This window comes from Phasianus colchicus, chromosome 9, assembly GCF_987193195.1.
Source record: "Phasianus colchicus chromosome 9, bPhaCol1.hap1.1, whole genome shotgun sequence".
NCBI lineage: Eukaryota > Metazoa > Chordata > Aves > Galliformes > Phasianidae > Phasianus > Phasianus colchicus.
Genome location: NC_143444.1, coordinates 9,742,626 through 9,770,261, shown reverse-complemented (window position 1 = coordinate 9,770,261; position 27,636 = coordinate 9,742,626). Strand labels below are relative to the sequence as shown.

Here is a 27,636-nt window from a genome sequence, read left to right as displayed (position 1 = left end):
CCGCGCTCTTTGGGGCCGCGTTCCCACGTGTCACCCGGGAGCCCCAAGGAAACCACGACACCGAGCATCTCTTCAGCGGGTTCTCCCGTATATACAGGTGCTTCTACTGAATATATACATGCCTCAGCAATAGGGTACTGCGAATGGTGCCGCGATGAAGTAACGGTGTAAAAAAAAGTCAGAGGGGTCCGTGCACCCTGAAATCCACAGTTCTTCCTGTCCACATGCAGGGGTCTGATGGTGCACGGCGAGGAACCGGATGGGTTCCCTTAAGGCACGTGGTCCTGGGCCCACAAAGTCACCATCCCCAATAAATAACCTCTGTCCAGCCCGCAGCGCTCCCAGCTCGGAGCCCCGGGGCCGTGCTGCCCTGTGCTCCCCCTGCCGCACTGGGGCTCTCCTCCTGGGAAGTGGTGCCCGCTGAGCACGGGGTCACTCCTCGGTGGCCGCCTCCTGCAGCTGGCGGTGCAGGTCCTGGAAGGACGGACGGTCTTTAGTGTCCCGTCTCCAGCAGCTCAGCATTAGCTTATAGACAGAATCAGGGCACAGTGCAGGCTTGGGAAGGTACGTCTTCAAAACAAAAGGCAAAGAGAGAGAGTTAGCTCCATGTACAACCACCGGACAACAGCAAAATCATAAAATCACAGAATTGTTCGAGTTAGACGGGACCCTAAAAGGCCATCTGGTCCCACGCCCCTGCACTGAACAGGGACACCCACAGCTCCACCAGATGCTCAGAGCCCCATCCTGCCTGATCTTGGCTGTCTCCAGGGACGGGGCATCCACCACCTCTCTAGGCAACGTGTGCCACTGCACACTCACCATACTGGCCCTAGGGAGCCTAATTCCACCATGCTCCAGGACTTCGTGTTCATGGCAAAGAGCCGCCGGACTCCCCATCCATCTCCCTTAGCATCCTGATGGTTTGATGGTTGGACAAAGTGATCTTAGCAGTCTTTTCCAACCTTGATGACTCTATGATTCTACTATTCTCCCCAGGCCTGCAGCTTCCACCCAGCACTGCCTGTCCCATTCCTACCTGCCGGCCCTGGTCCCGGAAGAACTCTCCGGTGTTCTCGATGACCTGCTCATCAGACAGCTGTGAGTAGGGCTGCTCCCGGCACAGCGTGAAAGTCTCCCACAGTGTCACACCAAATGCCCACACATCACTGGCCGTGGTGAATTTGCCCTGGCAGGAGTAAGCAGAGCGGGATTGGGATGAGCAACACCCTACAGCCCCACAGCTCCTAATGCCTGGAGATCAAAGCCTCCTGAACCTCCCAGCTCCATACCCAGCATGGGGACAGAGCATGACCGCAATGCTCTCATCCCATCTCCCAAAGGGGTCCCTTTCCCCTTGTGCCTCCCAAGGCCACCCGCCAGGCATGACCCATCCAAGATGAAGATGCCACGGGCTGACCCGTGACACTTGGCCGTACCAGCAGGATGCTCTCCCAGGACATCCAACGGATGGGCAGCACGGCACGGCCCTGGATGCGGTAGTAATCCCCGCTGTAGAGGTTCCGGCTCATGCCAAAGTCAGCAATCTTGATGGTGTACCTCTTGCCCACCAGGCAGTTGCGTGTGGCCAGGTCACGGTGCACGAAGTTGAGGGAGGACAGGTATTTCATGCCGGAGGCGATCTGAGTGGCCATGAAGCGCAGGTCGCTGTAGCTGGGGACACCGAGCAGGGCTGAGGGGCTGGGCGACACTGGGTGCCCCACTGTCCCTGTGCCCCCACCCACAGCACTACCTGATGGTGGGCACCTGCGCGTCGGCAGGGCTCTGTGCCTCGTGGCGGGACAGAAACTGGTTGAGGTCACCGTTCTCCATGTACTCAGTGATCATGCACAGCGGGTCGTCCGTGATGCACACCGCCAGCAGTCGGATGATGTTGGGGTCCTTGAGCCGTGACATGATCTTGATTTCCTTCAGGAAATCATTCCTTTCCAGAACAGAAGCCACAGGGATCAGACATCCCGGTACAGGGGGGTGAAGTGCCCGATAATCAAAGGACATGGCAGGGGGACCCTCCCCTTGGCTTGGGGACAGTGTGGGATGGGCTTTGTGGGCAGGGGATGGTAAGGACCCGCGGCACATAAGTGTGCTGGAAGCTGGGGACACTGCTCAGAGGATACAGGTGTCCCACCAGGGGCTGTGCTATGAGAGCAATACCTGGCATTCTTGTTGGCATCAGCCCGCAGCATCTTCACAGCCACTAGAACGGGGCAGTTAGGGCTGGCATCCAAGCCCTCCAGGGTGATTTCCTTGTCTGCGAACTTCTCCATCCCCTCCACCTCACAGAGATGAACCTGACAAGGAGGCCACAGATGGGCATCACCTCCAGCAGTGGTCTCCTTTGGTCACCACAAGGACCAGCTCCATCTGTCCCAGCCCACGGAGGCTTTGTGCCTGCCATCTCCAGCTCACCTCCCCAAACTGGCCCTCCCCTAGCTTCTCTTTGAAGGTCAGCAGCTTCCTGGGGAACTCCTCAACGGCCACATCCTTGCCAGACAGCAGGTCCATGGTGAGGGCTGGCACCGAGTAGGTGTTGCCACCCGTGACACCCTGCAGGTTCACAATCTCAGCCTCGGCGTAATGCGGGACACCCTCGGGGCCGCTGGCTGGGGATGGCTTCACGAGGCCACTGCAGCCTGGGGAGACAGTAGGGACGATCCTGCCATAGGCGTGCAGCCCACAGGGCATGGGGCAGCTCCCACCCAGCACTATGCCCATCACACTGCAGTGAGTCCAGGAGGATCTCCCATTCCTTACCCGTGTCCTCCTCACCCGCCGTGAACTCAGGCAGCTTGCGAATCAGGCGTGAGGGCTCCTGGTAGTCCGGACCCAAGGGAAATATGCGGTCGTAGGTGGAATTGGACTCGTGCTCGCTGGAGGAGGAGGAGCGATTGTGGTTGAACATGCTGGATTCGCTGGGCAGGGAGAGGCTGACGGTCATCTCATCATCCAGCATCCTCCGTGATGCCTGTGGGAGGGGGTGAGGGAGGAGATAGCTGGGATAGGACCCCAGTGTGTGCTATCCCATGGGTCTCCTGGGCTCTGTACACTATGTCCCAACACCACAGCCATGGCTAACCCTGAGCCCACACTCAGAGCCCCTCTCTTGTGCCCTGTCCCATAATGGTGGAACTGGGGAGGGCACATGTCCTTGCATACCCCCACTTGTCCCTCAGCCTGTCCCCCTCTGTCATCTGGCCCCATGGAGAAGCATTTGGAATGGTCACCACTGAGCCCTCAACTAGCTGGGGGTGGCACAGAGGCCCTGCAGCTGTCCCATGTGCACTCACCTTTTCCAGCATCTTCTGCCAGAACTGCCGCCACAGAATGATGACTATGATGGCCACCAGGATGAAGATGATTGCCACCAGGCACCCGATCAGGATGCGTGTGTTGCTATCATCCATCTTGAGCGTGGGGTCTGGCAGGAGGGACAATACACACTTGGTCACACTGGGGTGAGGGGACAAACCCTGTACCCTTTTCTCCATCAGATGAGGCAGATCTTCCCCTTTTGGAGCCTCCGTGCATCTTCCCAAGAGAAGGTGACCCCAGCCTCCACCAGGTTTTGTGCAAGTTTCTTTTTGGTGCCTTACCGTATGTGGTGGGGGCCATGGGCATCTCCGGGGGAATTGCTGAGTTGTTGTACATGGCTGCATCTGGCAAGGGAGAAGAGGAGATTGTCAAGGATGGGTTGGATATTAGGAAAAATTTCTTCTCTGAAGGAGGGGTGAGGCACTGGCACAGGCTGCTCGGGGTGGGGGTGGTGGAGTCACTATCCCTAGAGGTGTTCAAGAACCACCTACATCTGAGATGTGGCACTGAAGGACGTGGTTTAGTTGGCACAGTTGGGATTGGTTGATGGTTGGATTAGATGATCTTAGAGGTCTTTTCCAACCATTCTAAGGACCGGAACATAAGCATCCCACATCCCTGCTTTCCCCACAAGCCCCAGGAGGACCCTGCAGGGCAGTGGTACCCGATTGAAAGGTGATCTCGCTGAACATCATCCAGGTATCAGCAAAGTAGTACTGGCACTTGATGGCGCTGGCCATGCGGTGCAGCAGGGGCACGGTGACGAAGCGGGCACTGGGGTTGACGTCGTCCAGCACCAGCACCGAGGAGATGGCGTTGGGCTCCCACTCGCTGGCATCGGATCGGAAATAGCACTGCACCTCCTTGAAGATCTTCACCCCTTTGGCGAACATGTTGTTGCAGTGCACCTGTGGGGCAACCCGTCAGCGGGGCACGCGGAGGGGACGGGGACGGGGAGCGCGGGGCATGCGGACCTTCATTGTGGTGAAGTTCCTGATGCGGTCGAACTCGAAGGTGATCTCCACGTAGCCGCCGGCGGTGCTTTCATTGCGCCAGCCCACGTAGTCATAGCCTGGCCAGACGTGGTACTCGTGGGTCTGTGTGAAGTCATCCAGCCCCGACACGCCATCTGTCAGCTGGCCCAGGCCCTCCGTCATGCTGGCATGGGGACAGGGGCACTCTGTGAGCCGTATCTTTACCCCCACCAGTGAGCTTTACCATGAGACCCTCTAATTCCTGCCCAAGACTCTGGTCCTCACCTGTACCCGAAGGCCCCATCATACACAGAGTCGTTCAGGTAAATGACGGTACCGCTGGGTAGGACGAGCTGCTGCCCGGCCGGAGCACTGTAGGACACCAGCCCGTCTGTGGGGAAGGGACAGTAAGCCCAGCCCCAATGGGTGGACGGACAGACAGACAGACAGGCACCCACCAAGCCACGCACAGCCGTACAGCTCCACACGCAGGCACACGTTCATGGAGTGGTCAGTGACGGGGATGAAACGGACGAAGCGCGCAATGAGCGGTGGCTCCAGGTCCTTGAGGACGATGTCGTAGGGGTTGGAGTTTCCATCCAGGACCTAGGGGACAGAACCCAGTGGGCAAAACGAGGTGCTGAGGCGTGGGGCGGGCTGTGCCCTGCAGCCTCCTCACCTGCTTCCCGTGCCGGTTCCGCCAGGAGATCCAGCGGGTGCCATCCCGGCTGTAGTTGATCTTGTACATAGGGGCAAACTCGTTGCCATGCCCCCCGGCGTGACGGCCCTGGGTGCCCACCAGTGTGATGAAGTGCAGGGCACGCAGGTCGATCTGCAGGAACTCCTTCAGGTCGTCAGGCTCAACTGGGATCTCAGGGCACCAGGCACCATCACCCTCCTCCGAGTCCAGCCTGCGACAGTATGGGGAGGGCTCAGAGATAGCCAGTGTCAACCTCATGCCCCAGCAGATCCTGCCCCTTCTCAGCCCTCCCTGCCTGTTCCCACACTCACCGTCCATACTTGGCGGCCGTGGACTCAGACCACTGGCTGGAGGCTGAGATGTCCTCATCAGGGATGTGCCCACCCGACATTCCCAGAGGGTACCGGCACACAGCTGCCAAAAAGCACATAAGCAGTGGTGGAAGAGGCCTCCATCCAGACTCTATGCACCCCAAATTCCACCTGCAATCCCCCACTCTTGGCCATGCTGCTCCCCAACCTACATATGGGTCAAAGTCAGGTGCTTACCCTCCCGCCTGCCTCGCAGGGAGTGGAAAAGTACCAGGATGGGCGGGTGGGCTGCATCCCCTGTGCAGCACTACATCCCAAGGGGTTGTTATTTCGCACCTGGCTGCCAGGAGCGCTGCTGAAAGGCCACTTGTCTGGCCCTGTTTACCATCTCTCTGCCAGCTCCAGCCCGCAGCGCTCCCCCCGCAACCAGAGGGCACGGAGCAGTGCAGAGCTGGGCGATGCCAAGCCCCAGTGGAGCACACTGTGGTCTCGTGTGGAGGGGTGGGCACAGAGTACAGTGTGCCTTCCTGCACGGCTTGGCACGCACTGCAAGGCAGCCCACTGAATTCCCAAACTGTAAACCTGGCTGGGGGGGCAGCCAGCCTGGCTGGATGAGGCCAGGCATACCCATGGCTCAAGCAGGGGCCGTGCCCCAGCCCCGTAGCCTCTGGCTGCTGCCCAGCTCCCACTTACCAGGGTTGACCTGGGCTCTGGCTGCCAGCAGGATGCACAGCAGCAGAAGCAATAGCAGCAGCAGGGCAGCTCTGGGCAGGGCCGGCATGGCGAGAGTCCTGCAGAGACACGACCAGAGGGTCACAACACTGCTGGGATGGGTTGAGTATCCCCTGCACTCAGAGGCACCCCAATGCCACAACCCCAGTGCCAGTAGGGCCATGAGAGCCACACGAAGTCTCCAGGCACTGTCCTGAACCCAAAGGCAGAAGCGCCAGGGATGGCCATAAAAGCAAGGCATTGCACAACCTCATCTTGTATGGCAGTAATATCACATTGCAGAGCATAGTTTCCTTGCCTTCTGGCTCTGAGAGATAATAACAGGTAATTGCCTGAGATTTATAGGGTATTTACTGAGACAGTTCTCGAGCTTGGTGCTGCTGGAACAGAGGGAGGATGCAGCGAGCACAGCCTGTGTGCAAAGGGAGAGTTCCACAGCAGCACAAACACACCCCCTGACTTACAGCAATCCTTTCTTTCCCTTTTCTTCTCTCCCTTTTGGAAAAGCACGTATGTTGTTGCCCTTTTTCCTGCTGACAGCTCGGAAAATGCAGGGAGCGGGCCGAGCTGCCAGCCTGGATCTTCAACCACACGGCTCCGGGCGAGCGCAAGGCTCCCGTTGGTGATGGCCAACTCCTCCAATGCTAAAATCTCAATTTCCTTCTGCATTCCAGGGGACATCTGTAGACATTTTTCCCACTATTCTTTCAGGCTGAGTAAACCCTGTAAGCATCAGGGGACCAGATGCCGCTGTCTCTGAAGGCGCCGGGTTTCTATTTGGGCGGATGCAGGGAACGCTGACTGTCCCACCAGGGGCAGCAGCAGGACGGTGGCACAGGCGGAGGTACCAAGCGTTGGCACAGCAGCTGGAAATGGGTTTTGTTCCACCACTCTGACAAAAGTGACCAGTCTGTCTGAACAACTTTGCTGAAGTTTTCTGACCGTTGGAAATTTTTACTGCACAGTGTATTTGGAGTTCCTCCCTGGCACCTTCTGCTGCTTCTGAGCTTCCCTCTTCCGCTTCAATTTTATTTATTTATTTTTACTTTTTTTTTTTTTTTTTTTTTACTTTTTTTTTTCCCCCTCTTCTTCTACTGAAATTAGCAGGGAAAAAAAAAGTAAATGAAAGTAAATGAAGCTTGGTGATGACCCTGTGGGCTTTCTGAGTACACTGCTGCAGGGGAAGGAGGCACTGAGGCTGTGCCAGGAGCTGGATCCCATCTCCCCCAGAATGGCCATGACGTGCCAAGCACAGGGCTGCTGGTGTTTGGGTGAGGGTCTGGAGCTGACACTATAGTCCCAAGCATGCCACACCACCAGCACAGCCTATGCAGAACAGCACAGCATGCCGGAACCCTTTCCTCACAGAAAATGTCGCTTTGGACCTTGGTTGAGCCAGAGGCAGCCCTGTCTTCTGGATCCACAGTGTCTCCCCAACCACAGGCTCAGCAGGGACATCCCAGTGGCACATTACGAGCATCAGCCGCATCCCCATGACTGCCCAGAGAGACGCCAACGGCACGGCCCCGTGGCAGTGGGTGCAGACGTGGCCCTGCGGCGCTGCACCCCAAACGGGCCCCCAGCAGCTGAAAGCTGTAGCTCTCCTCCCGCTCCGTGCCACGGCACACAGCCACGCGGCATCACCTCGCCATGGCGCATGGCATCACCCCACCACGGCGCATGGCATCACCCTGCCATGGCACACAGCCACACGGCCCTGGCACGACAAGCCACGAGCGGGTCCCCAACGCTGGGATTGGGAAAGGGTGCTTGGGGGCACCCAAGCGGCATCCCTGCGTCCCTCACAGCCATGGGGACACGCGTGCCCGGCTGGGGACCGCAGAGACAGCGCGGCACCACGGCCATTCAGCACCGCCACCAGATGCATGCTCCGCGCCCAGCCCCAACACACAGCGTCCAAACAGAGCGCAGACCCCTCATCCCCCTGAAACCCCCGGACTGGGGTTGGGCACCTCCCATACACCCCAAGGGACTCACCGGAGCGGGATGGGGACGGCAGCAGGCGGGCTGCTCGCCCCTCGCCCGGGCGGCGGGAGCCAGGCGAGGAGCGAACTTCCCTGGGCTGATGCAAGATGCCTCTGCGAGCGCGCTCACATTCTGCGGATTCCTGGGAGCCGGCCAGAAATCCCACAATCCTACATCTCGCACATTTGGTTTCAATTAGGGAGCGGAGAGGGGGAGCCGCTCACCAATCCGGGCTGGCTTTTCGGCAGAGGTTATTTTCCTCGACCCGAGGGAATGTGTGCAAAGCTATAATTTACAGCAAAACCCATTCATAGAGCGGGAGAAAAAATAAAAAAATACCCGTGGTCGGGGAGGGAGCTTAAAGCAATAGGCAGCGCTCTCCTTTCCGGCACTCGCCCCACAGCAGTGGGATGCATGCGGGGCCTTGCTGCGACCCTCCTGCGCCCGATGGGGACCCATGGGGCTCCCCAGAGTGGGTGGTGGAGCAGTTCCCTGAGACCTCACTCTAGTTATATGTGGGTGCCACCTCACTCCAGGCCCTGGGCAGCGCATGGCTCAGGGGTCTCGTGGCACCCATATCCCGCACAGGGCACAGCAGGAGCTGGCGGCTCTGCAGGCTGCGTGCTGAAGTTGGGCTCTGACATCATTTCCAGGCAGCTGCTTGGCACCGTGGCCGCTGACAACGCAACACAGCACGAAGAAAATAATAATATTGGGTTCTAAGCATGATTTGTGCAATAGTGTCAGGCTGTGGCAACCTCTTGCCCCCCACTGCCAGCCCCAGTGTTGCAACCCCCCGGGGACAGTGCCACCCCGTGCCCACCATCCCTACGTGCCCGCCAGCACAGCCACCCCACACCTCCTGCTACCCAGAAGCAGTGTTCATATAACTTGGCAGCAGGCAGTGCTGCTCCATCCCAGAACCTAATGCAGAAGTGTTGGTGTGCAAACAGCCCAGCAGCCAAGGCAAACACCAGCAGCCCCCACCTCCCTGCAGTGCCCCAGCACACACTGAAAACCCTCTTCTGGGACACGGGCATCCCCAGGACTCCCCTGCAGCTGCCCCAGCCCGGTGCCCAGAGGGACTGCAATGACAGTGGCACACTGTCACCGCCGCACAACAACACCAGGTGGCAGTCAGGAGGGACACAGAGGTTTAATGGGGCAATTCCAGTTGTGCAATGTACAAAGTATGAGGAAAAAGGGGGTGGGCCATAACAAGGATCCTATAAAAAAAAATAGCCACATTGCTTCGAGAAAAATAAAAATCTAGGGTTAACCCCAGCCCTGTACCATAAAACCCCTCTGCCGGTACATTGACCATTGGTATGTACAGGTTTACAGATACACACCCACAGTGCAAAGAGCAGCACCGCGGATGTGCTTCATGGCAGGGGCATCCACCAAGTGTTTGGTTTTTAAATTAAAACATAAATAGAAGCAGACAAGATGCCGGAGCCAGGCACAGCTGCAGCATATCCGAGCACGGCCGGGTCCCAGCACTGCCTACATGCCGTTGTGCACCAGCTCGTGGGTCCCATCCTCATCGATGACCAAAGGTGCACGGAACTCCCGCTCCTTCACCAGCTCCTCCAGACCCTAGTGGAGCAGAAAGCAATCTGTTAGGCAGGGGGAGGAGGTGGGCGCTGCCCCATGGCTGAGCCACACTTACCTCTCCACCGTAGGAGACAAGGGGGGAGATCTCACACTGGATGGGCACGTCGCTGGCGTCCTTCAGACTGCGGAGAGATCCCATTGTCAGCCCCCCACAGGCGACTGTGGGCTGGGGGCTGGTGCTGGCAGGCTGCTGGCACATGGCCCCCCGGTTAGCAAAGCCCTGTGTGCTCCCCAGGTAGGCGTGAGCTGTGGTTTAGATAAGGGCAGCAGCTAGAAGAGGAGAGAACTCAAGGCACAGCTTTAAGAAGGATCTTTGTGTGCACTACAGCAGCACCATGCCCCCAGCCCTCTGCCCCACTGCATCTGATGCTCCCTCTTCCTACACCCTGCTGCCATGGGGACTGCCCCCAGCCCCTGCAGCACCACCCCAGGGTGCCCCTTCCTTGACAGTGATGGCACAGTGGTGCATGGGGTCCTGGTGCCTGTGTCCTCCTTAGGGTCTGGCTGCTTTCATCATTAAGTATCATTAAAAAACATTCAGTATTGAAGAAAAAAAATCTGAACTGCCACTACCTGCAACTACCTACATTCTAACTGCACGATGGTATCTATAAACCTGGCAGCACCCAGAGTTCTGAATTAGAAACTAAGAACACAAGTGCATCCGTCAGAAGGCAGCAGTGCAGTGTCTATGAAGGGGATGGAAGGCAAGCAGTGGGAGTGCCCTCCAACCCATTGGTGTATCCTTCTGAGATAAGCCCAGTGCCTGGACCACAGATATCCCTGTGCCTGCAGAGCATGCTGCTATTAGATCAATAAATCTAACACCTCTCTATGCTTCCCATGTTTGTAAATCATAGAATGGTCTGGGTTGAAAAGGACCACAATGATCATCTAGTTTCAACCCCACTGCTATGTGCAGGGTTGCCAACCACTAGACCAGGCTGCCCAGAGCCACATCCAGCCTGGCCTTGAATGCCTTCAGGGATGGAGCATCTACATGTGCCTTTTGCCATCAGCTCTGCTGATGTCAGCCTGGATTCTGAGCCCAATGGCTGGAGTTCCCAAGCACAGCTGGCCATCCCCACTACGGCCAATACTACATCAAAGCCTGCTCAGGGTGTGCAATGCCTTTCATCCCATTCCAGCGAGTGACCCGCTGGGTGTCGGGCGGACCTTGGGAGACATCAGTCACCTCTCATGCCCTGGGGCTGCTCCCCACCAGCAGGGCATGGACCAGCTCACCACAGCAGCACAGAACCCTTCACCTTTTCCCAAAGCCTCTGCGGAAAGGAGCACCAGGAAGGAGCAGTGCCACCACTCTCCTACAGCAAGACATGCCTGCAGGCAGCATGCGCCCGAGCCCCTGTTAGTGCCCGGTCACCTCGCTCCGCCTGCAGCCTGTTAGTACCTACACCCAGCCCCGCCACCATGCAGCCCGGTGGCACGTATAGTTACTTGTCATTGACATCGGCCGGGTTGGCATCTGACCTTCCGTTTGTGATGCTACGTGGGAATAAAGAAGGGTTAAGAAGGATGGGAAAGCCATCCCCGACTCGCTCTGCTCGGTGCCATGTCCAACCAGCAGTCTCTTGGCCAAGGGGTGCTGCGATCTGCTGGTGGCAGCACTGGGTGCAGGAGAACCAGCACCAGGAAGGCTGGGGGCTGCCCAATGTCCTACAGCCAGCCCAGGGGGACGGAGGAGGCTCTGCCCTTCCAGGGAAACAGCAGCTCACCGGGGGATGGCGGGGAGGCGTGTACCATTCTCGTCCACAAAGTGTCCCCCTGCGTTGAGCACCCAGCGGTGGTGCAGGGACATCAGGGCGTGCCGTGCCGTGGTGGGGTTGTCCTTGCCGTTCTGGCTGTCTGCATTCTTCAAAGGAGAAAACTCATCCTCACGCAGCACCTCGTACACCACAAACTTCCTGGGGAGGAGAGAATGGGACATGGAGGGTCGGGTCTGCTCTTGGGGCATCCCCAAGGACACATCCCCACCCATGGCCCAGGGACAGACAGCCATACTTGGAGAACTGGAAGATGTCAAAGACAAACTTCTCCATCTTGATCCCATTGGGCTTCTCAGGCTGGATCAGCTGCCCCGTTTCAATATCCACGTGTGGGATCTTCTTCTCAGCAACATGGTGCTGCAGCTGCGGCTCGTAGGTGCTGCGAGGGGCCAAGAGAGCGAGCCTAAGGCGGGCACAGGGACACCACGCCGGCCATGGCTCATCTCATCTGGAGGACCGGGTCCAGGATATGGAGCTGAGCCCGTACTTGACGACATCTTTCAGGAAGGAAGTGGTGAAGTAGTGGTTGGCGATGTTGCCGGCGTTGAAAAGCAGCCGCCCATCTGGGCCCCGCTTCTGTGCGGTGTCCAGGGAGATCTCACTGTACTCCACCACCTGATAGACACCATCCACGCGGCACACCACGCCGACTGGCTCCGTGGGGTTGGTCTTCTCCACCACCTGCCCAGAGAAGGGCATCCGGGTTTACTTTCTCCTCCTGCCAGCCAGAGGGAGGGACCGCTTTCCCTTACCAGCTCCAACAGCATCAAGGTCAGTGAGATCTACTGTCTGTTTGCCAGAGCCGAGCCCAAAGCAAACACAAATGCTCAGCACCTTTTGCTGTTAATCCAGCCTTTGAGAAAAGCTTTGGCTGTGCAAGATCCCGCAGCTGACACGTGGAGATGTGCTCAGTGTTAGCTGCACCCACTGCATGTGTGGCCAGCATGTCACAGCTGGAATGGGACTGGGAAAGCCAGGGTGGGGGCAGCCTGAGAACCATACCTTGGCCCCGCAGTCCGCTCCCTTCTCCAGGCAGAACCCGATGAACCTGGGATCAGCCACCTTCACCAGGATGTTGTCCACACAGTAGACATGGACGCTCTGCACACCCCTCCGCTCCATATCATCCACGATGCCGTGCACCCCCAGTGCCCGGTACAGACCCCCATTGCCATCTGGGGTGGGGAAGGAGCATTGAGCACAGCCGTGCTGGGCCCTCCTCCTCAGCATGGCCAAGAAGCGGGCTCGGAGGCTCCCCAACTCTGCTACACCCCACCCCAGCCCTCCTGCCAAGCCGGCACCTCCCAGCTTGTGTCATTCACACACGTCATGGCACAGCCACCGCCTGCTCCCACGGGAGGGGTTGGGCTGGCCGACGGTGGGGAGCCCAGCTGGGGGAGTGGGGAACAGGCCGGGGTGCGGCACTGAGCCCCTTGCACCTGCTGCCAGCCACGGACCTGGCGCCATGGCGACCTTGCCCTTCTCCTCCAGCAGGATCTTCCCATCGAAGCCCAGGGCGGGCAGCATGCCCTGCTGGAAGAAGATGACATTCTCCTTCTTCAAGCCAAAGTAGCGATGCTTCTGGAAGAACTCCTTGGTGGACTCCATGGTTCGCCCGCTCGTCATGATGTACCTGTGGGGGAACACTGGGTCTGGCATCCTCGCTTCACGAGGGACCTACAGAGCCCAGCGGGGCCATCTCTCGGCCGAGCCAACAGCGGGCATCACTCGCAACGTGACAGCCGGCAGGGAAGCGTCAGCCCAGGGAACGCACCGACCCACACAGGAGCACACGGCAGCCGCGGATCGCTCACCAGGGGATGCTGCACGCCGTGCCGTGCCGCTCCTCCGCCAGCTGCTGCAGCCGCCGCAGGCGCTGGGCCTGCAGGTGGAAGAGGCTCTTTCGGGAGGGCAGCCCCACGTCGCACATGCCCTTGGGGTAGGGGACGCCCAGACGGGTGCCCTGTCCTCCGGCCAGCAGCAGCGCGCCCACTCGCCCCGCCGCGATCTCCGCCAGCCCTGCGCACGGGAGGGACGGGACACGCGTGGGGCTCCGCGCGCCGGCCCCGCTCCGCGCCCCGTCGCGCCCCGCCGCTCCCCGCACCTACCGCGGCTCTCCCAGCCCGGCAGCAGGCGGCGGTCGCGGGAGGCGCTGCCCAGCACGTCCCGCGGTACCGGCTCCAGCCGCGCGTCCGGCCCCGCCGCCGCCGCCGTTCCGCCGCCGCCCCGCGCCCGGCGGAAGAAGAGGTTGATCTCGGCCACGTCCATGGCGCTCAGCTCGGCCGCCAGCGCCCGGCGCTCCGCCGCGCCCAGCTCCGGCCAGAAGCGCAGCACGTGGCCCTGCCCGCCCGCCTCCAGCCGCCGCCGCAGCGCCGCCACGTCCCCCTCGCCCGCCGCCTCCATCCCTCCGCGCGGCGCCGCCGCCGCCGGCCGCCCCTTTTATAGCCTCCGCCGCCGCGCGGCCAATGGCGGGCGGAGGCGGAACCGCCCCGCGCGTCCTCACTGGCCCGCCCGCCTCGCAACGCCGCCAATCGGAGCCGGGGTCACGCGCAGCCCCCCGAACCTCGGCCAACGAGAGCTGCGATAGACGGGAAGGGGGCGGGAGCGACCGGCCGCCACGGCAACGGGCGCCACGTCGGCGGAGCGTGCGGGAGGACGCCCGCACGGCGGCCCCGGGAGCGCGGAGCGGCGGAGAGCGGGGCGGACCCGCTAACCCAGCGGAAAGCAGGGCTGTCCCGCAGGCAGCCGGCCCCCGCGGCCGCACGGCGCACACGGCCGCGCCCCGCGCGTCATTTCGCCGGCGCCGCGCCCCGTCCCCGAGGGGCCGCCGCGACGACGGGGCGGTTGTGCAACGCGGCCGGGCCCTCGGCCCCCGCTGACGGGCAGCCGTGAGGCACCGCTCCCACACGGAACCTCCCGACCCCGCCGGGCGGATGACGCGCGGGAATGAAGCTGGCTGCACGCTGCCGTGTCTCCAAGCGTCATTTATTGGTCATCGGGGAGGGAACGAGCGCACGGCCGCTCAGCGTGACGGGGCACGACAGCTCGCGCATAACCCGGATGGAGAGCGCGGTCACGGATCCGGCCAGGGGGAGGAGGACGAGCCGAGGTGCGCCGTGCCGGCACCGTGCCGAGAGCAGCGGGGATGGAGCTGGGAACGAAGATGGGATCTGGCCGTGCCTCAGGCAGTGACCCAGAGTTACTCTCCCTGGCTGGAACAAAGAGCTGGAAGCGCAAAGAACTTTCTCTCTCACCCTGCTCGCGCACACACACACGCACAGCAGCTGAAACTGGCTGCCGGATTTCATTCCACCTTCGGCCCTCAGCTTTAAGAGCCAGGAAAAGCCCCACACAGGGACACCACTCACAGCTGTGCTGTCTCCAGAGGCTTCACCTTTCGTCCTTCTCCCTGAAGCAGACTTCTCCCCAGGTGACACATTCCCCCAGCCACAACTTCTCTCCAGATGCTGCAAGAGCTCCAGCCTACACTGGGAACGTGACCTCAGCTGACAGCTGCAGCACCAGGGAAAGACCCAGCACTGTAGTTGTGGAGAAGGACAACTCGTAAGAGGAAACTCTACCTGCACAACCAAGAAACCTGCAAGCACCTGGGGGAAAACCTCAACACCTCACCCCTTCAGCAAGTGGTACTGTGAGACAAGGAGAGCCAGGCCCATCCACAGCCAAACAGTCACTTTAGATCAAACCATCACACACACTCAGGTACAATCTAGAGTTAAGGAACACAGGCTTTAGCAGGGCTGGAACTTATGCCAAACCACCAAGAGCTCACTGAGACACCAGGGTGAGTTTCAGAGCCTTTTTCTATCAAGCTGCAGGCAGATGGTGACAGATAATCCTAAAAAGCTTCTGTTCTGAGGAATTTCTACAGCTCCCTGCAGCCTGCAGGGAAATGTCAGAAACTGGACCCAGTGACAGAGATCGGCATCTTCAACTCCAGCCAGCAGGAACAAAAACAAAAAAACAAGAGCCTTGGGTTTTTTTGCTCAAATCAGCACTCAAGCCTGGTCTGAGTGAGAAAATGTGGCGGCAGGAGTTCACATCTTGCAGATGTATTTAGTTCCTGGCACAGCTCTCACCTTTAACCAAAAATTCAAAGCCAACTGCCTGAAAAGGAGATAAGCTTGAAAGAGAGCAGAGCAGCTCACAGCACTGGAGAGATGCACAGGTCCCACCGTCGCCGAGAGCCTCCATGCTCCCATGGCTGGCATTTAGCTGAGCAGATCCCTCGGCCCTGCCTCTCCCAGCTGAGGCACAACACAGCCAGCTCAGCGCTGCTGACACAATGGCACTGAACCTGGGAAAGTGGCAGTACCAGTGGCCAAGCCTGCCAGAGACAGCAAAAACTCAGAGCTGAGGAGGTCAGTTAATACCTAGCAACATTTAGAGCACTTGATACAAATTAAACACTGCTCTTCACATAGAAAAAAACCCTAATCCAGCCATCATCTGGATCCTCCCAGACAGTAAAGCTGCTTCACTGCAAAGACAGTTGAATTAAAAGCAATGAATCACACACCCCATCTAAGCAAAGCTGCTTTACAGCTACGTACACCAAAGTAGTATAATTCTGGGTACAGTCTGATCAGCAAATCATACCTTAAAACTCGCCATGGGATTTTTATTCCTGGAAAATCTACCACCTCAAAGGCTACAGAAAATTCAAAGAGATTGGTCCTTTCTGGGTAAGTTTGGCAAGGGCTGTAGTAGACAGGCCTCCACGCCAGCACAGAGACTAGTGAAATGCTACAGACGTTGGTTCTTCCAACACACTGCACACATGCACACACAGGGCAAAAATCAGGAGGACCATTTAAGTGCGGGATTCCAGCAAGTCCAGCATCAGCAAGATGCAAGAAGTAAACTGCAAGGAAGTAAACTGCAAGGTAATTCAGGTATTATTAACTGCCAGAGACAGTTTGGGCAGCTGCCTTCAAGTATTCCAGCTGGAGAAAAGAATTCAGGAGGATCTGTGATAGGAGGGCTCTCCTCATCACTAACCTGGTACCAGGGCTGCATGCTGGAATACGCTATTCCCCTCTGTGCAGGGCTGCTCCATGCTGGGAGCGAGCTGTCTGTCCCTGCACACAGACGTGGGTCTGTGTGCCCCCGGGAAGCAACCATCTGGCTGCTCCATGCTAGCAGCTGCTCTACGGATCTTTTGCCTGCACATTAAAGACACATGAGCAGAGAGCACGCTCTGGGGGGAGTGGTGATGCTGCTCACCCAGGTTCTTTCTCCAGAAGCCTGTGGCTGTTGTCCCTGACACTGGGAAAGACATCAATCTGGCCAGTTAAGAGTGATTACTGGCCAAGCCCTTTCCAAACAGGATCTCAGATTGCCCCAGGCCCTTTGTGCAACCTATTAAGGACCAAAAGTGTCAGTGCTTCTAATCTACAAGTCTAGTGGGTTAATGCAAAAACAAAATGCACAACACAGAAAAGCCAAGCGTGGAACCTACAATAGACAAATACATTATTTCTTGTAAGACTCTCAGGCAGAAGTCCTGCAGACACACAAAGAATACTGCACACCCCTTTCCAAAAACATCACCTAAAGACACTTGCATATTACAGATGATTTGGCATCAGAGCTCAGAGCGTCAGTGCCAGCACAGGGTGCAAGCTAGAAAGATGACTCCGTGTGACAGTTTTCAAATCACCTCAGGCTACAAAGTGCTTACAGGTTGTGTTGGGACTGAAGCTGGCACTGCTCTGAGACATTGAACCACACCCAGTCAGTCCCTGCCTATCCCACGCACACAAGCAAGTTCAGCTCAGCCACACCTCGCTCCCCGAGCCCAGCATGCCATCTGTGCCAGGTGAGACATGTGGCTCTTCTCAGATCACCAGTCAGTGACAGGGAAGCACTGCAGGCTCAGCAGGTACCATTTTCCTGCTTCCTTCCTTTTGCTCTAAGGGACGTGGAGACTCAAAGTCTTCCCAATACAGTCTTGAGAGGATGAGGATGGTGCTTCTGCTCGATTCACCACAAACAGCAAAGGCAGGGAAGCCTTCTTCCTCCCCACTAGAGGAGAGCACAGGTATTATAGGAAAGCTTAATAAAGAAATCCTCTCTGCAGAGCAAAACCAGGCGCTAAGGCCAAGACATTCAGTGGTCTCACTTCCATTGTTTGAAAGTGCTTGTCGAGACCTGCTCTGCCTGCAAGGCTCCCGCAGTCACCTTCCTGTCACCAGAGTTTCCGCCAGGACAGGCAAAGCCACACATCCAATGTAAACAAGCAAGCACTACACACACACACAAGCACACGCTTAAAGCCATCCAGGCCTCCTCTGCACATCACAAAGCAGCAGTAAAGGTTTCAAAGCCCATTTCAGTCCTTTGCATCTCTCCTTTACAGATGACTCAGAAGCAGGGCTAGGAAGCTCTTTTGTACATTCAACTGTAAAATACGTGAGGAAGAGGAGTGAGACAACTCTCCTGATTGTTGCTACTGCCTACAGCAAGTTTTGGTACAGATATCCTCTCTTATAGGCACTCAGTGGGTAAAACGTAGCCACAACAAACTTGCCATCAAAAATCTTTCCAGTCAGCATTTTTTGGGCAGCTTTGGAATCACCAGCATTTGCATATTCAACAAAGACCTGAAAAAGAGAGAGGAAAAGTAATGCCCCTGGGGCACCATGCCACCTGCCCCCCCTCCCAACTCTGCAACTGAGAGAACAGTCTCTAAGCAAATTTTTCCCCTCCATCTGTAGAGGAATCCAGGGCAGTGGACCCAAAAGGAAGAAGATGCATCTCTGAGCTGCAATTTCAATTCTCACTCCTCATTTCTATAGTGTGTTTTGTAAGGTAGGAGAAATTATGGTAATGCTCTACATCCTCAACACTTCCTCTCCTATACATTGGTTTCTCCCGTTCTCTCCCATATTCCAGACCTTCTTCTAAAGCTGTTTTTGGGGTCCTCTCAGGTTAGGGAACTCTACATATCTGGGAAGGAACGTGTGCTGTCCTTCAAGACAACCAGCTATTTTTAGCACTGCTGCCAGTCAGGAGCTGAGAAAGCAGTCCTGCAGCACACAGAGCGACCAAGAGAATGAATGCACAGCCTCTTCCCTCCATTCACTTACTTGGCCTTTACCAGGATTTTCCTTTGGAATAAGCAAGGAAACCACCGGTCCATATTTCTGACACTCCTCCCTTATGTCTTCCAGGATATCTGAGAAAGGAAAGAGCTGGTTGTCTTTCACTTTGCAGACCAGAGTGTGCTAAGAAACAACCAAAGGCTATAAATAAACACATCCTGAACTTCCAGTCAACACAGTCTTTTCCTCTCCAATTTAAAATCAATAATCAAGAATTCCCACCACAGAAACTGATACTGCTCAACAGCCACATATAACAAGAGAGCATCTGAACTGAGGCCCACAGTCACAGGCGTGCAGGCAGGGAAGCTCTGAAAACAGAGTACTTCTCCTTACGTGTGGAGCCTGGCTAAATCATTCAGGATATGTGACTGCTTATTTTTGCTTATGGCACTTGAAGGAAGGGATCTAAAGTAACTGCTACAAACCAGTTTTTGTGTGAGCAGAACACAGCCTTTTAAACTCCTATCCCCTGAGATCTCTAGCTTGTGCCACTCACTGGGATTTGAAAGCAAGGAGAAAAATAAATTCCACAAGCATGCCTTGCTACCTATCAAGTACAGCTTTGATACAGTTCAAGAACTCAATTTATTTCAGTTCTCTTATGAGATCTTGGATGTCACCAGTAAACTATTGAGGATCCTGCTCCTGGGCTCCACAGAGTCCTGTGCATGTCCTACAGAAGCTCAGAGCCACAAACACATTACAGGTTCTCTAAGCATTTCATCAAATAGGAAAATAAAAACTTTTTTTTTTTTTTTTTTCAAATCTGGGATTCTTTAAGAATTCCCTATAAGCTCTGCATTCTGCTTCAATCTTTAAATCTTAGCCAATTTTTTTTTGGCACAGCTGACCCTCTTGGTATCAGAGCTCAGCTGAGGAGCTCATTATTCTTGTGCCTATTAATTGCTCCTCTGGTTGCTCTCTCATCACCAAATCCAAACAAAACAGTTAAGATGACATTGCTATGTGAGAAATACAGAGCACACACACCAACCTTCATATTCTTCTTCACTCTGCAGAGAAGCATCACTTAGAACATTCAGCAGCCTCAGCACAGGTGTGGGGAGCATCACCAAATCTTCGATATGGGGAGCTGTTTGACAACCACAGAGTTAGAGAAAACAAAAGAAATCAAAGGAGAACAAAAACAAAACTGACTCAACATGCGCTCCTATGATACACAAGAACTTCCTGCTCTTTCCAGTAGTTTTGCTTCACTCTATTATTACCTGCACTTACACAGATAACGTATTTTCCCCATTTCCAACATATCTCTGCCAGTGCACTGATGGATTCTCCCAAAGGATTCAGTACAGTCTGCAATTATACTGAGGCCAGCCCTTGAAACTGCTTTTGAAATTACCAAGCTAACAGCAATTAAGACTAGCATTGTGCCTGCTTAGCTCAGATTTAGAACTTGATGAGACCTTAAGGGCTATGATAGTTGAGCAAACTACCCCTTATATACAGCAATGAGAGAAGATGAAAGAACTATTCTGCAACCTGCTCCTCCTGTTACTGGTACCAGACAAGCTAGAAACAAGCTTGTATAACTTCAGTTCTTAAGCTATACTAAGGCACAAGGCTCAGCTGATTCTACATTATATTCAAGTTCTTCCCTTAACATCTTCAAAATCCAAATGCACCATGTTATTTTGAAGACCTGCACATGATCTTGCAGCAGAAAAAGTGAAAATGATTAATTACATGAAACAGTGTTAAGAAGTTCGAGCCACATAATGAAGGTAAGATCCTGTGATCAACTTTACAGAAGCAGAAATAAAGAGAAGGGAGACAAACCTTACAACTCAGAGCCATCTGACAAATGCATTTCTTGCAATACCTTTCTGTCCTAAGGTGTACTTCCTGCCTAGCAGCAATGCTCCTGTTCAGTCCCAGATGATACCAACCGCACTGACAACACAGCATGCTGCAGTCTACAAGCAACTCAGGAAAGAAGCTGAGGGATTGGAAAGTAAAGACTTGGTTGTAAATGACAAGGAAAGCCATTCTCAGCTGTCTGCTCTAAACCGAACAGCTGTGTCCAAGTGAAAGGTAACGACAGATCATATTCTGCCTTCGTAGGAAAGCAACTGTAAATGCTTCTTTGTGCAGACATGCTTACGTATAACCTGGGCAAAGAAGACGACCAGCAACTAAGAAAAATTGAAGCTGTTGTATGAACTTGTAGCACTAACCACAGAAGCACCTTCCTAGTACAAACAGGTACAGTTTAAGGTCTGTGTGTTCAAAATGAGACCAGAAAGCAGTGCCAGTATACTATTCCCTCTGCTCTAAAGCAAGTCTGGCAGAAAGGTTCAACTCCTTTTATGGAAGGTGGCTTTGATTACAACAGTCACGGTTTCTGAAATGCAAGAGAAGTTTTAAAACAGGAATGAGTTTGTTACTTTTGCTCAATAAGCAGAGACCCCAACATCTAAATGCAACCTCAGAACATGCAATATTTAACTGCTTTCACTGCAAGCTACGCCAAGCAGCTTAGGAAAAGTAGGGCTCAGATTCAAGGGAAAATGCTAGCCCATCAAGAAGCTGGGTGCATTCATTTATGCTGCAGAAAAGCTGGACGTGGAGCTCTTCACCAGTGTTCCTGAGAGCAGGCAAGCTCTGAACAATGCTACCATATTGCTTTTGGAACATGAAATGCAGAGGGGTATGAGCCTGAACAGGACTGTCCCAGCCCATCTTTTGCTGACAGCCTGCAATCACACAGGGAGGGTCCTGGGGATACACCACCTTTTTTCTCTATTGAAGAGAAATCTCCAATCAAAGAGAGGTGACATCTGCCTGACCTGCCACATGGACACCATAAAAGGCAGGCCCCGACTTGCTCCCTGCTTTCCAGGCCCAAGATGGGCTCCAGCACCATGAGAACACACTGGGACTGCTCAGCCTGCAGAGAGGAGGCAGCAGCAGATGCAACCACCAGCTATTGCTCATATTCCAGGCTTCTGAACTGGGAATCTGTTAGCATAGTAAAATCCATCCACCTACCATAAATAGCATCACACTCTTCAAAAGCATCTTAATGGTCATAATACCAGTTAAGTACCTTGGTTATTTCTGTCCCCTTGGTTGAATAAGGCCATCAGTGTGTTCTCAGTCAGTTCAATCTGAGCAGAATTTACTGGGAAGGAAAAGTGACAGCCCAGACATCCACAGGGACAGAGCAGTGCTGAGAGCAAGGACAGCACTCTGACCTGCCTGCTGCAGTACCAGAGGTCTGACAAGTGCCACAAAACCAGGGAGCAGCAATGAGGACAAGACAGGAAACAAATGCACAACCATGTGAGCAAAGACAACATGCACAGCTTACCAAAGGGAATGCTGAAGAACGGGCTGCACAAAGCCTTTTCAGCAGAGGCTCGCTTGCCTTGGTCACAATGAAGCATGCTGGAAGAGAAAAGACATCCTTATGCTCTTGCATTCAACATTCTTTCATCAACAAATTCAAGTTGGGCTGGAAGGCAGTACTCAGAAATATCCTATCTTTAGGGCACTTATGGTATAAAGAAAACAGTCAAGAGCACATCTTCCAATTCACAGCTTAATCACACCAGAAGGATCCCTTGAGAACATCTGCAGAGCATAATACAAGAGGTGTTGCTCTGAGATGCCTTTCAACACCAAGTCAAGTCGCTCACTTATAGGTTTACAATGAACACTATATGTTCCAGCTCCACCTCTCCAGGCTATTCCACCCTTGTCTCAGACATCCATCTAGAGTCACACAAAAATGACTGCATCCCAAGGAGCTCCCACATCTTGTCACAAATGGGATTCAAAGCAGCTAATAACCCAGGGCTTGCCTGAGAGCATCCCTAACTGAACTTGAGAAGTGGCTCTCTGGCAAGCTGTGGCCTCATACACTCCGCAGCTTCAAAGAAGTGCCACAAGTCAGGAAGATCTCTTCTGCAGACCTCTCAGCACAGAGTTGCACAAATACATTCAAATACTGTCTGCCCCTCTTTTGTTTCTGACAGTATTCCCCTAAAGCAGCAAAGTTTTCACTGTACTGTTACTTTTCCAGTTTTATCCAAATACAGACTCACTGGTGTGAAGTGCTGACACAGATAATGCTTGCACTTGTTACTAGCACAGTGACAAGGGCATTTAAAAAAAAAAAAAAAGTGGTGAGAGTAGGCTTTAAGTTGCCAAGAGCGAGGCACAAGACTTCACAGGGCACATCTTTAAGCAACATTTCATAAATGCAGTAAAGGTACCTTTTAATAAGGTCTCTGAGGTGATAAGCTGGAATGGCTGAATTAACCACCCCTTCACTGGCAAAAATGCGATCAATGATGGCAGAACTGTTTGTCTGAAAAGAAGAAGCAGCAGTAATTAGGGATGAAAGGAAATAGTAGTGCAAAGCTTGAAATAACCTAGGTTCTGGGAGAGGTGGGCTAGGCATCATTTTCTAAACTGAACGTGGAGGGCTCTGGTACTCTGGTGTTACATGAGAGATCCTTGATGCTGCAAGCTCACCTCAGATTGAGTCATTTGCCCACATGAAAGCTGGAAAGGTCATGTGCACACAGATTTGTTCTTACTGAGAACCTTATGATGTTGAAAGGATACTGTTACTGCGAAGGGAAGCAGGAAACAAATTTATTTCACAGAAAGGAGAGGATAGAATCAGGCTCAAGGCTCACAATACAGAGCCTTCCTCTTGTCTTCTCAGGATAAAGACGTAGGAGAAAAAAATCCCAAATTAGAGCTAACACAGAATCACAGAAACATAGGGGCTGGAAGGGACCTCTGGAGATTGCCTAGTCTAACCCTCCTTCACAAGTGAGCTCCCTACAGTAGGTTATACAAGAAAGGGTCCAAAGTTAGACTTTATGGTAAAAACAGCAAATAACTGTTGAGCAGCATGGTGCTGCTGAACCAGTCACCACCTAGCTATTTCATTCTTCCATCTGTGCAACACTACAGCCAGAAAACTTCACCCCACAGCTCGTGGGGGAGAGACAGGCTCCAGACACAGAATCCTGGAGCTGTACAATTGCAGTAGCCTAAACACAGACAGTGTTCAGACACAGTCCTACAGTGCCCACAGGTCTTTAAGGCTTTGAAATCTTAATTCCCAGGACAATAGGATTATAGAAACATCAAGGAAATACTTTCTAGTTGCCAGGTGCTACCTTACAAATCCATGGTACAAATAAGCAGCAGGATAACGTGTTTGGTGTAAGCCAGCAGCAGTTCTTGCTCACCTTCCATTCCTGAGATTGGACTGTATGTTTCAGTTTCATTCCTGAGAACATTTCCAGTAAAACGATTCCCAGACTCCACAGATCCACAGCAGAGGTACACTCTGTCTCACTCTGGAGCCCTGCCTGTGCTAGGCAGTTCTGCAGTTCTGCCTCTGGAGCCCGATACCCGTCTGTTTGAATATATTTCACATCCTACAGAAGACCAAGCAAACACATGAATTAATTTCACAGATACAGGTTCTCTGCTCTACTCTCAAATCAGTTTACAGAGGCCCTTCCAGATGGGTCACCAAAATGCTAATGTTGCTAAATTTACTAAAAGCATAGTACAGTCAGTACTATGTGGTCAGAAGGCAGCTCAACTTGCTGCACTGTGTTGATGATGGGGAAAAAAAAAACAAAACAAAAAGACTACCTGGAAGAGAAAATGCCCCTCAGCAACACAGAAGCCATCCCACTAACACCTCTCTGAATGACAGCACTGCTGGGAGAAAGAATCTGGATGTCACACTGCATGTACAGAGGACATTGGAAGTTTCAGAATAAGGGTGAATGGAACACACAAAATGTGCTCCATGTACCAGAGCACAAACAGCTCAGTCTGAACAGTGAGGATCAGTAACAGCCTTTGTTATTTAAGCACTGATGATCTCCAGAACGAAATATTAAAAGCATGAAGCAGGCATTTAACACCCAGACGAGGAAATTATCAAAGCTGCTTCCCACGCACCTCTTCCTTCTCTCCCCTTGCAGTCAGAAGTGCTGCAGCAATCAATACCTGCTCAGCTGCTGTGGCTGGCAGAGGAAAATGCCCACACACTGCCTAGTTAAAACAAGACAATGACAGAATCACACGAGGGCTGGCTGGGGGCAGCTCTGAAAGTTTCCCATCCAAGCTCCTGCCCACAGCCCACATTAAATCAGACAGACATGGCTTTGTCTAGTCATGTCCTCCATCCAATATCTGTTCAATAATACACTACTGTAACTCGAGGAATGACAGAAGAATATGAGACTACTTCCTGGACAAGGCACAAGACTGGGAATTCTTATGTAGGGGATATATTAAAACCAAAACGACCTGTTAGATAAACTGCACAGTAGGGTACCCCTCTCTGATCAACAAAGAGCAGAAGCTCTAGCAAGGTGAAAGCAGAAGTTCAGCAACCCCACTAAAGGACATTTCAAGATGCAGAGAACACAGTGGTCATTGGCACTGGCAAAAATAGAGAGATGGAATTTCACTCCTACCATGTGAAGTATGCTGATAGATTTACGTGGTTGAGACCTTGCTCTGTGTACAGCCATTCCCTGTTAAATGGTAACTGTAGAAAAATTATGGAAGGATAACCCTGGCAGAGCTGTCAGAAGTGGGAGGAACACAGTCTTGACTAAGATAAAAAATTCACGCATATATTCTGCTGAACAGGGGCAGAGACTAGAGGCTGACATCCAGTACATATTCAAAGCAGGGTCAGATGGTTCATCTGAACAGCCAGAATAATTCCAAGAACCAGAGAAAGAAATTCAGCCCAAAGAGAGCAGATTGGAAGGAATGGCAGAAGCAAACAAAACACGGTCAACTATTAGGATGCAACTCACTCAGCAAGCAGCAAAACACAGACCTGAAGGAAAAAAATATATCTGTATCAGACACAGGACACCAGAAGAGTGGTTTCTGCTGATAGCGACAGATTATCAGCATGAAATGGTGTTCAGCCAAGAATGTGGGAAAAACCAAACACAACAAGGAGGAGCTGCTAAGCACACACATTCAAATCAGCTGTACCAAAGAATTCAGACAGGCCACCCACGCAGTTCTCAGATATTCACAGATCAGTGAGCATAACTGTCAATACTGGGTAGACCAGCCAAAGAAATACGCCAATGTATAATCTCTGAGATGCTCAGAGGGCAAGGAAAGGGACAAGGCAGGATGTGTGTAAAGAAGTCACAGCTCACTCACCACCTACCACCCTGTGATTCAAGGCTCATTTGTTATGAGGCTATCTGATGAGAAACATTCCTGATACCCCTTCAGAAAAGGTTATAAGGAGAGATGAAAAGCAGTTCCATCGAGCCAACTGCAGAACCTCCTGAGGCTATCTGTCAAGCAGTCTGTGCTTTCAACAGAGGCCACTGAAGAGAATAAAAGGGGCAAAAACAAATTTACAAAAACCACTATCACCAAAACAAATAAGTGACAGCCGAGGGAAGGAAAGCAAAGAGGAAAAGCAGCACAAAGCAGGCAAAGACCTGACCATGTTGGTTAAGAACAAACGCCACCTACCCACGGCCAGGGCTTTGGTCAGCACAATGACGTGGGAAAGAAGCATCCAGGATAACAGAAAGGGAAGCTGCTGAAGATAAGATGAAAGTAAAGACAAGAGCAAGGACGCTGCTAGGGATGATGCAACTGGCTGACAGCAAAGCCCGGATTACTACTACATGCGATACGAGATGATAAAAGGAGATCCGACAGAGCTGGCTGCTCCCACCAGTCTGACCACATAAAAACCAGCAAACTTGCCAGGAAGTTGTATCATTAACTCTGGAATCCACAACTGTGTGTAGACACTGACGCTAATCAGAGACATGCACGGGGAATGGGATCATGGCTTCTGTTTCCTCACCCAGCCAACAGTTCAGCCTTCCAGGAAACCCTCAACACCAGCCCATTCTGACCATGCCACCTCCCCTCCTACACCCAGCAGCCGAAAGTGGCACAGATCCGCACAGCTCAAGACAGAGCGAACTGCTTTAGAGAGCAGAGCATTCCAAACCTGATTCCCCTCTTTGAAGCTAAGTCCAAAGTCAATGAGCTTAAAGCACTCCTCCTCCGCGCTCCACAGGATGTTGCGTGGCTTGAGGTCTGCGTGCACGTAGCCTTTGTGGTGCAAGAAGGCCAGGGCTTCCAGGACATCGCGGGCGCAGTGCTGGATCATCCACATGGAGCAGCCCTGGTTGCTGGAGTGCAGCAACAGCTCGGACACACTGATGTCCAGCAGCTCCAGCAGCAGGCAGCGGGACGGGCCGTTGGCCGAGTAGTGGTTGGTGAACACGCCATACAGAGTCACTGCAGCGAGACAGGTTGTAAACCTCGGTCAGGAGCAACTACACCGCGATTCTGCTCCTCCCTACCGCTGCCCAACGAGCTGCGGCACGCAGCGCCGTACAAGAGAACGGAGCTCGGGAGAAGCCCACCCACAGCCCCGCTGCGTGCGGCGCAGCCGGCGGGACCAGCCGTGCCGGTGAAGGCGATACCTCCCGCCCCGGCGGCCTAGGGAGCCTCCAGGAAGCAAGGCCGCCGTCTGGGGATCCCATCCCGGGCCGCCCCCCGTGCCCACCCCGCAGCCGCAGCCCCCGCGGGGCCGAGGCCTCGTAACCCGGAGCGCCCCGAGGGCGGGAGGGGGGGGCCGTTACCGATGTTGCGGTGCCCGCGGAGCTGCTCGAGCGCGGCGCGCTCCTTGCGGAAGCCGTACTCGGCGCAGTCGGCGGCGGGCGGGCGGGCGCCGGGGCGGCGCGCGGGGCCGGGCCGGGCCGGGGGCGGCACGAACTCCTTAACGGCGCCGGGAGGGGCCCGCGGGTCCCCGCAGCAGCGCACCCGGTACACGGAGGCCGAGGAGCCGCTGCCCAGCGGCGCCTGCACTTCCCACAGCCGGCCCAGCGCCTCCAGCAGCAGCGGCGGCGCCGCGCCCCACACGCACCCCGACATGGCGCCGCCCGCTCACATCGCCCCGCCGCTACCGCCGCCCCGCCGCGCCGACACCCGCCCCGCGCCCGCACCCCGGCCCGGCCGCCGCCGCTCTGCGGCCGCCATGACACCGGAAGT

General features: G+C 54.4%; 3 protein-coding genes across 4 annotated transcripts; all 3 read right to left on the bottom strand.

Annotated features, from left to right (window-relative positions):
• Positions 1-23: 23 nt before the first annotated feature.
• DDR2 (discoidin domain receptor tyrosine kinase 2) lies at positions 24-9,076 on the bottom strand. Its single transcript, XM_031595767.2, has 17 exons — positions 8,049-9,076; positions 6,012-6,109; positions 5,319-5,421; positions 4,987-5,218; positions 4,766-4,913; positions 4,593-4,698; positions 4,308-4,491; positions 3,998-4,241; positions 3,615-3,677; positions 3,309-3,439; positions 2,776-2,986; positions 2,431-2,654; positions 2,176-2,312; positions 1,754-1,945; positions 1,440-1,674; positions 1,040-1,189; positions 24-570 (listed from the first exon to the last, which is right to left on the bottom strand). The coding sequence occupies exons 2-17, from the start codon at positions 6,097-6,099 to the stop codon at positions 433-435; spliced, it is 2,586 nt and encodes an 861-aa protein (XP_031451627.2). The 5' UTR covers positions 6,100-6,109; positions 8,049-9,076; the 3' UTR covers positions 24-432.
• A 97-nt stretch (positions 9,077-9,173) lies between these two features.
• Positions 9,174-13,858, bottom strand: UAP1 (UDP-N-acetylglucosamine pyrophosphorylase 1). 2 transcript variants are annotated; one of them, XM_031595768.2, is made up of 10 exons: positions 13,549-13,858; positions 13,255-13,459; positions 12,898-13,073; positions 12,443-12,615; positions 11,928-12,121; positions 11,676-11,819; positions 11,390-11,578; positions 11,112-11,159; positions 9,709-9,775; positions 9,174-9,635 (listed from the first exon to the last, which is right to left on the bottom strand). In XM_031595768.2, exons 1-10 carry the CDS (start codon positions 13,841-13,843, stop codon positions 9,543-9,545), a joined length of 1,584 nt encoding a protein of 527 aa, XP_031451628.2. In that variant the 5' UTR covers positions 13,844-13,858; the 3' UTR covers positions 9,174-9,542. The 2 variants fall into 2 exon arrangements, with proteins under 2 accessions (XP_031451628.2, XP_090002243.1); XM_090146117.1 differs by lacking the exon at positions 11,112-11,159.
• Positions 13,859-16,048: 2,190 nt separating this feature from the next.
• Positions 16,049-27,597, bottom strand: UHMK1 (U2AF homology motif kinase 1). Its single transcript, XM_031595761.2, has 8 exons — positions 27,228-27,597; positions 26,588-26,880; positions 23,805-23,996; positions 22,812-22,906; positions 21,905-21,981; positions 19,565-19,663; positions 18,553-18,641; positions 16,049-18,066 (listed from the first exon to the last, which is right to left on the bottom strand). The coding sequence occupies exons 1-8, from the start codon at positions 27,517-27,519 to the stop codon at positions 17,920-17,922; spliced, it is 1,284 nt and encodes a 427-aa protein (XP_031451621.1). The 5' UTR covers positions 27,520-27,597; the 3' UTR covers positions 16,049-17,919.
• Between the last annotated feature and the right edge of the window lie 39 nt (positions 27,598-27,636).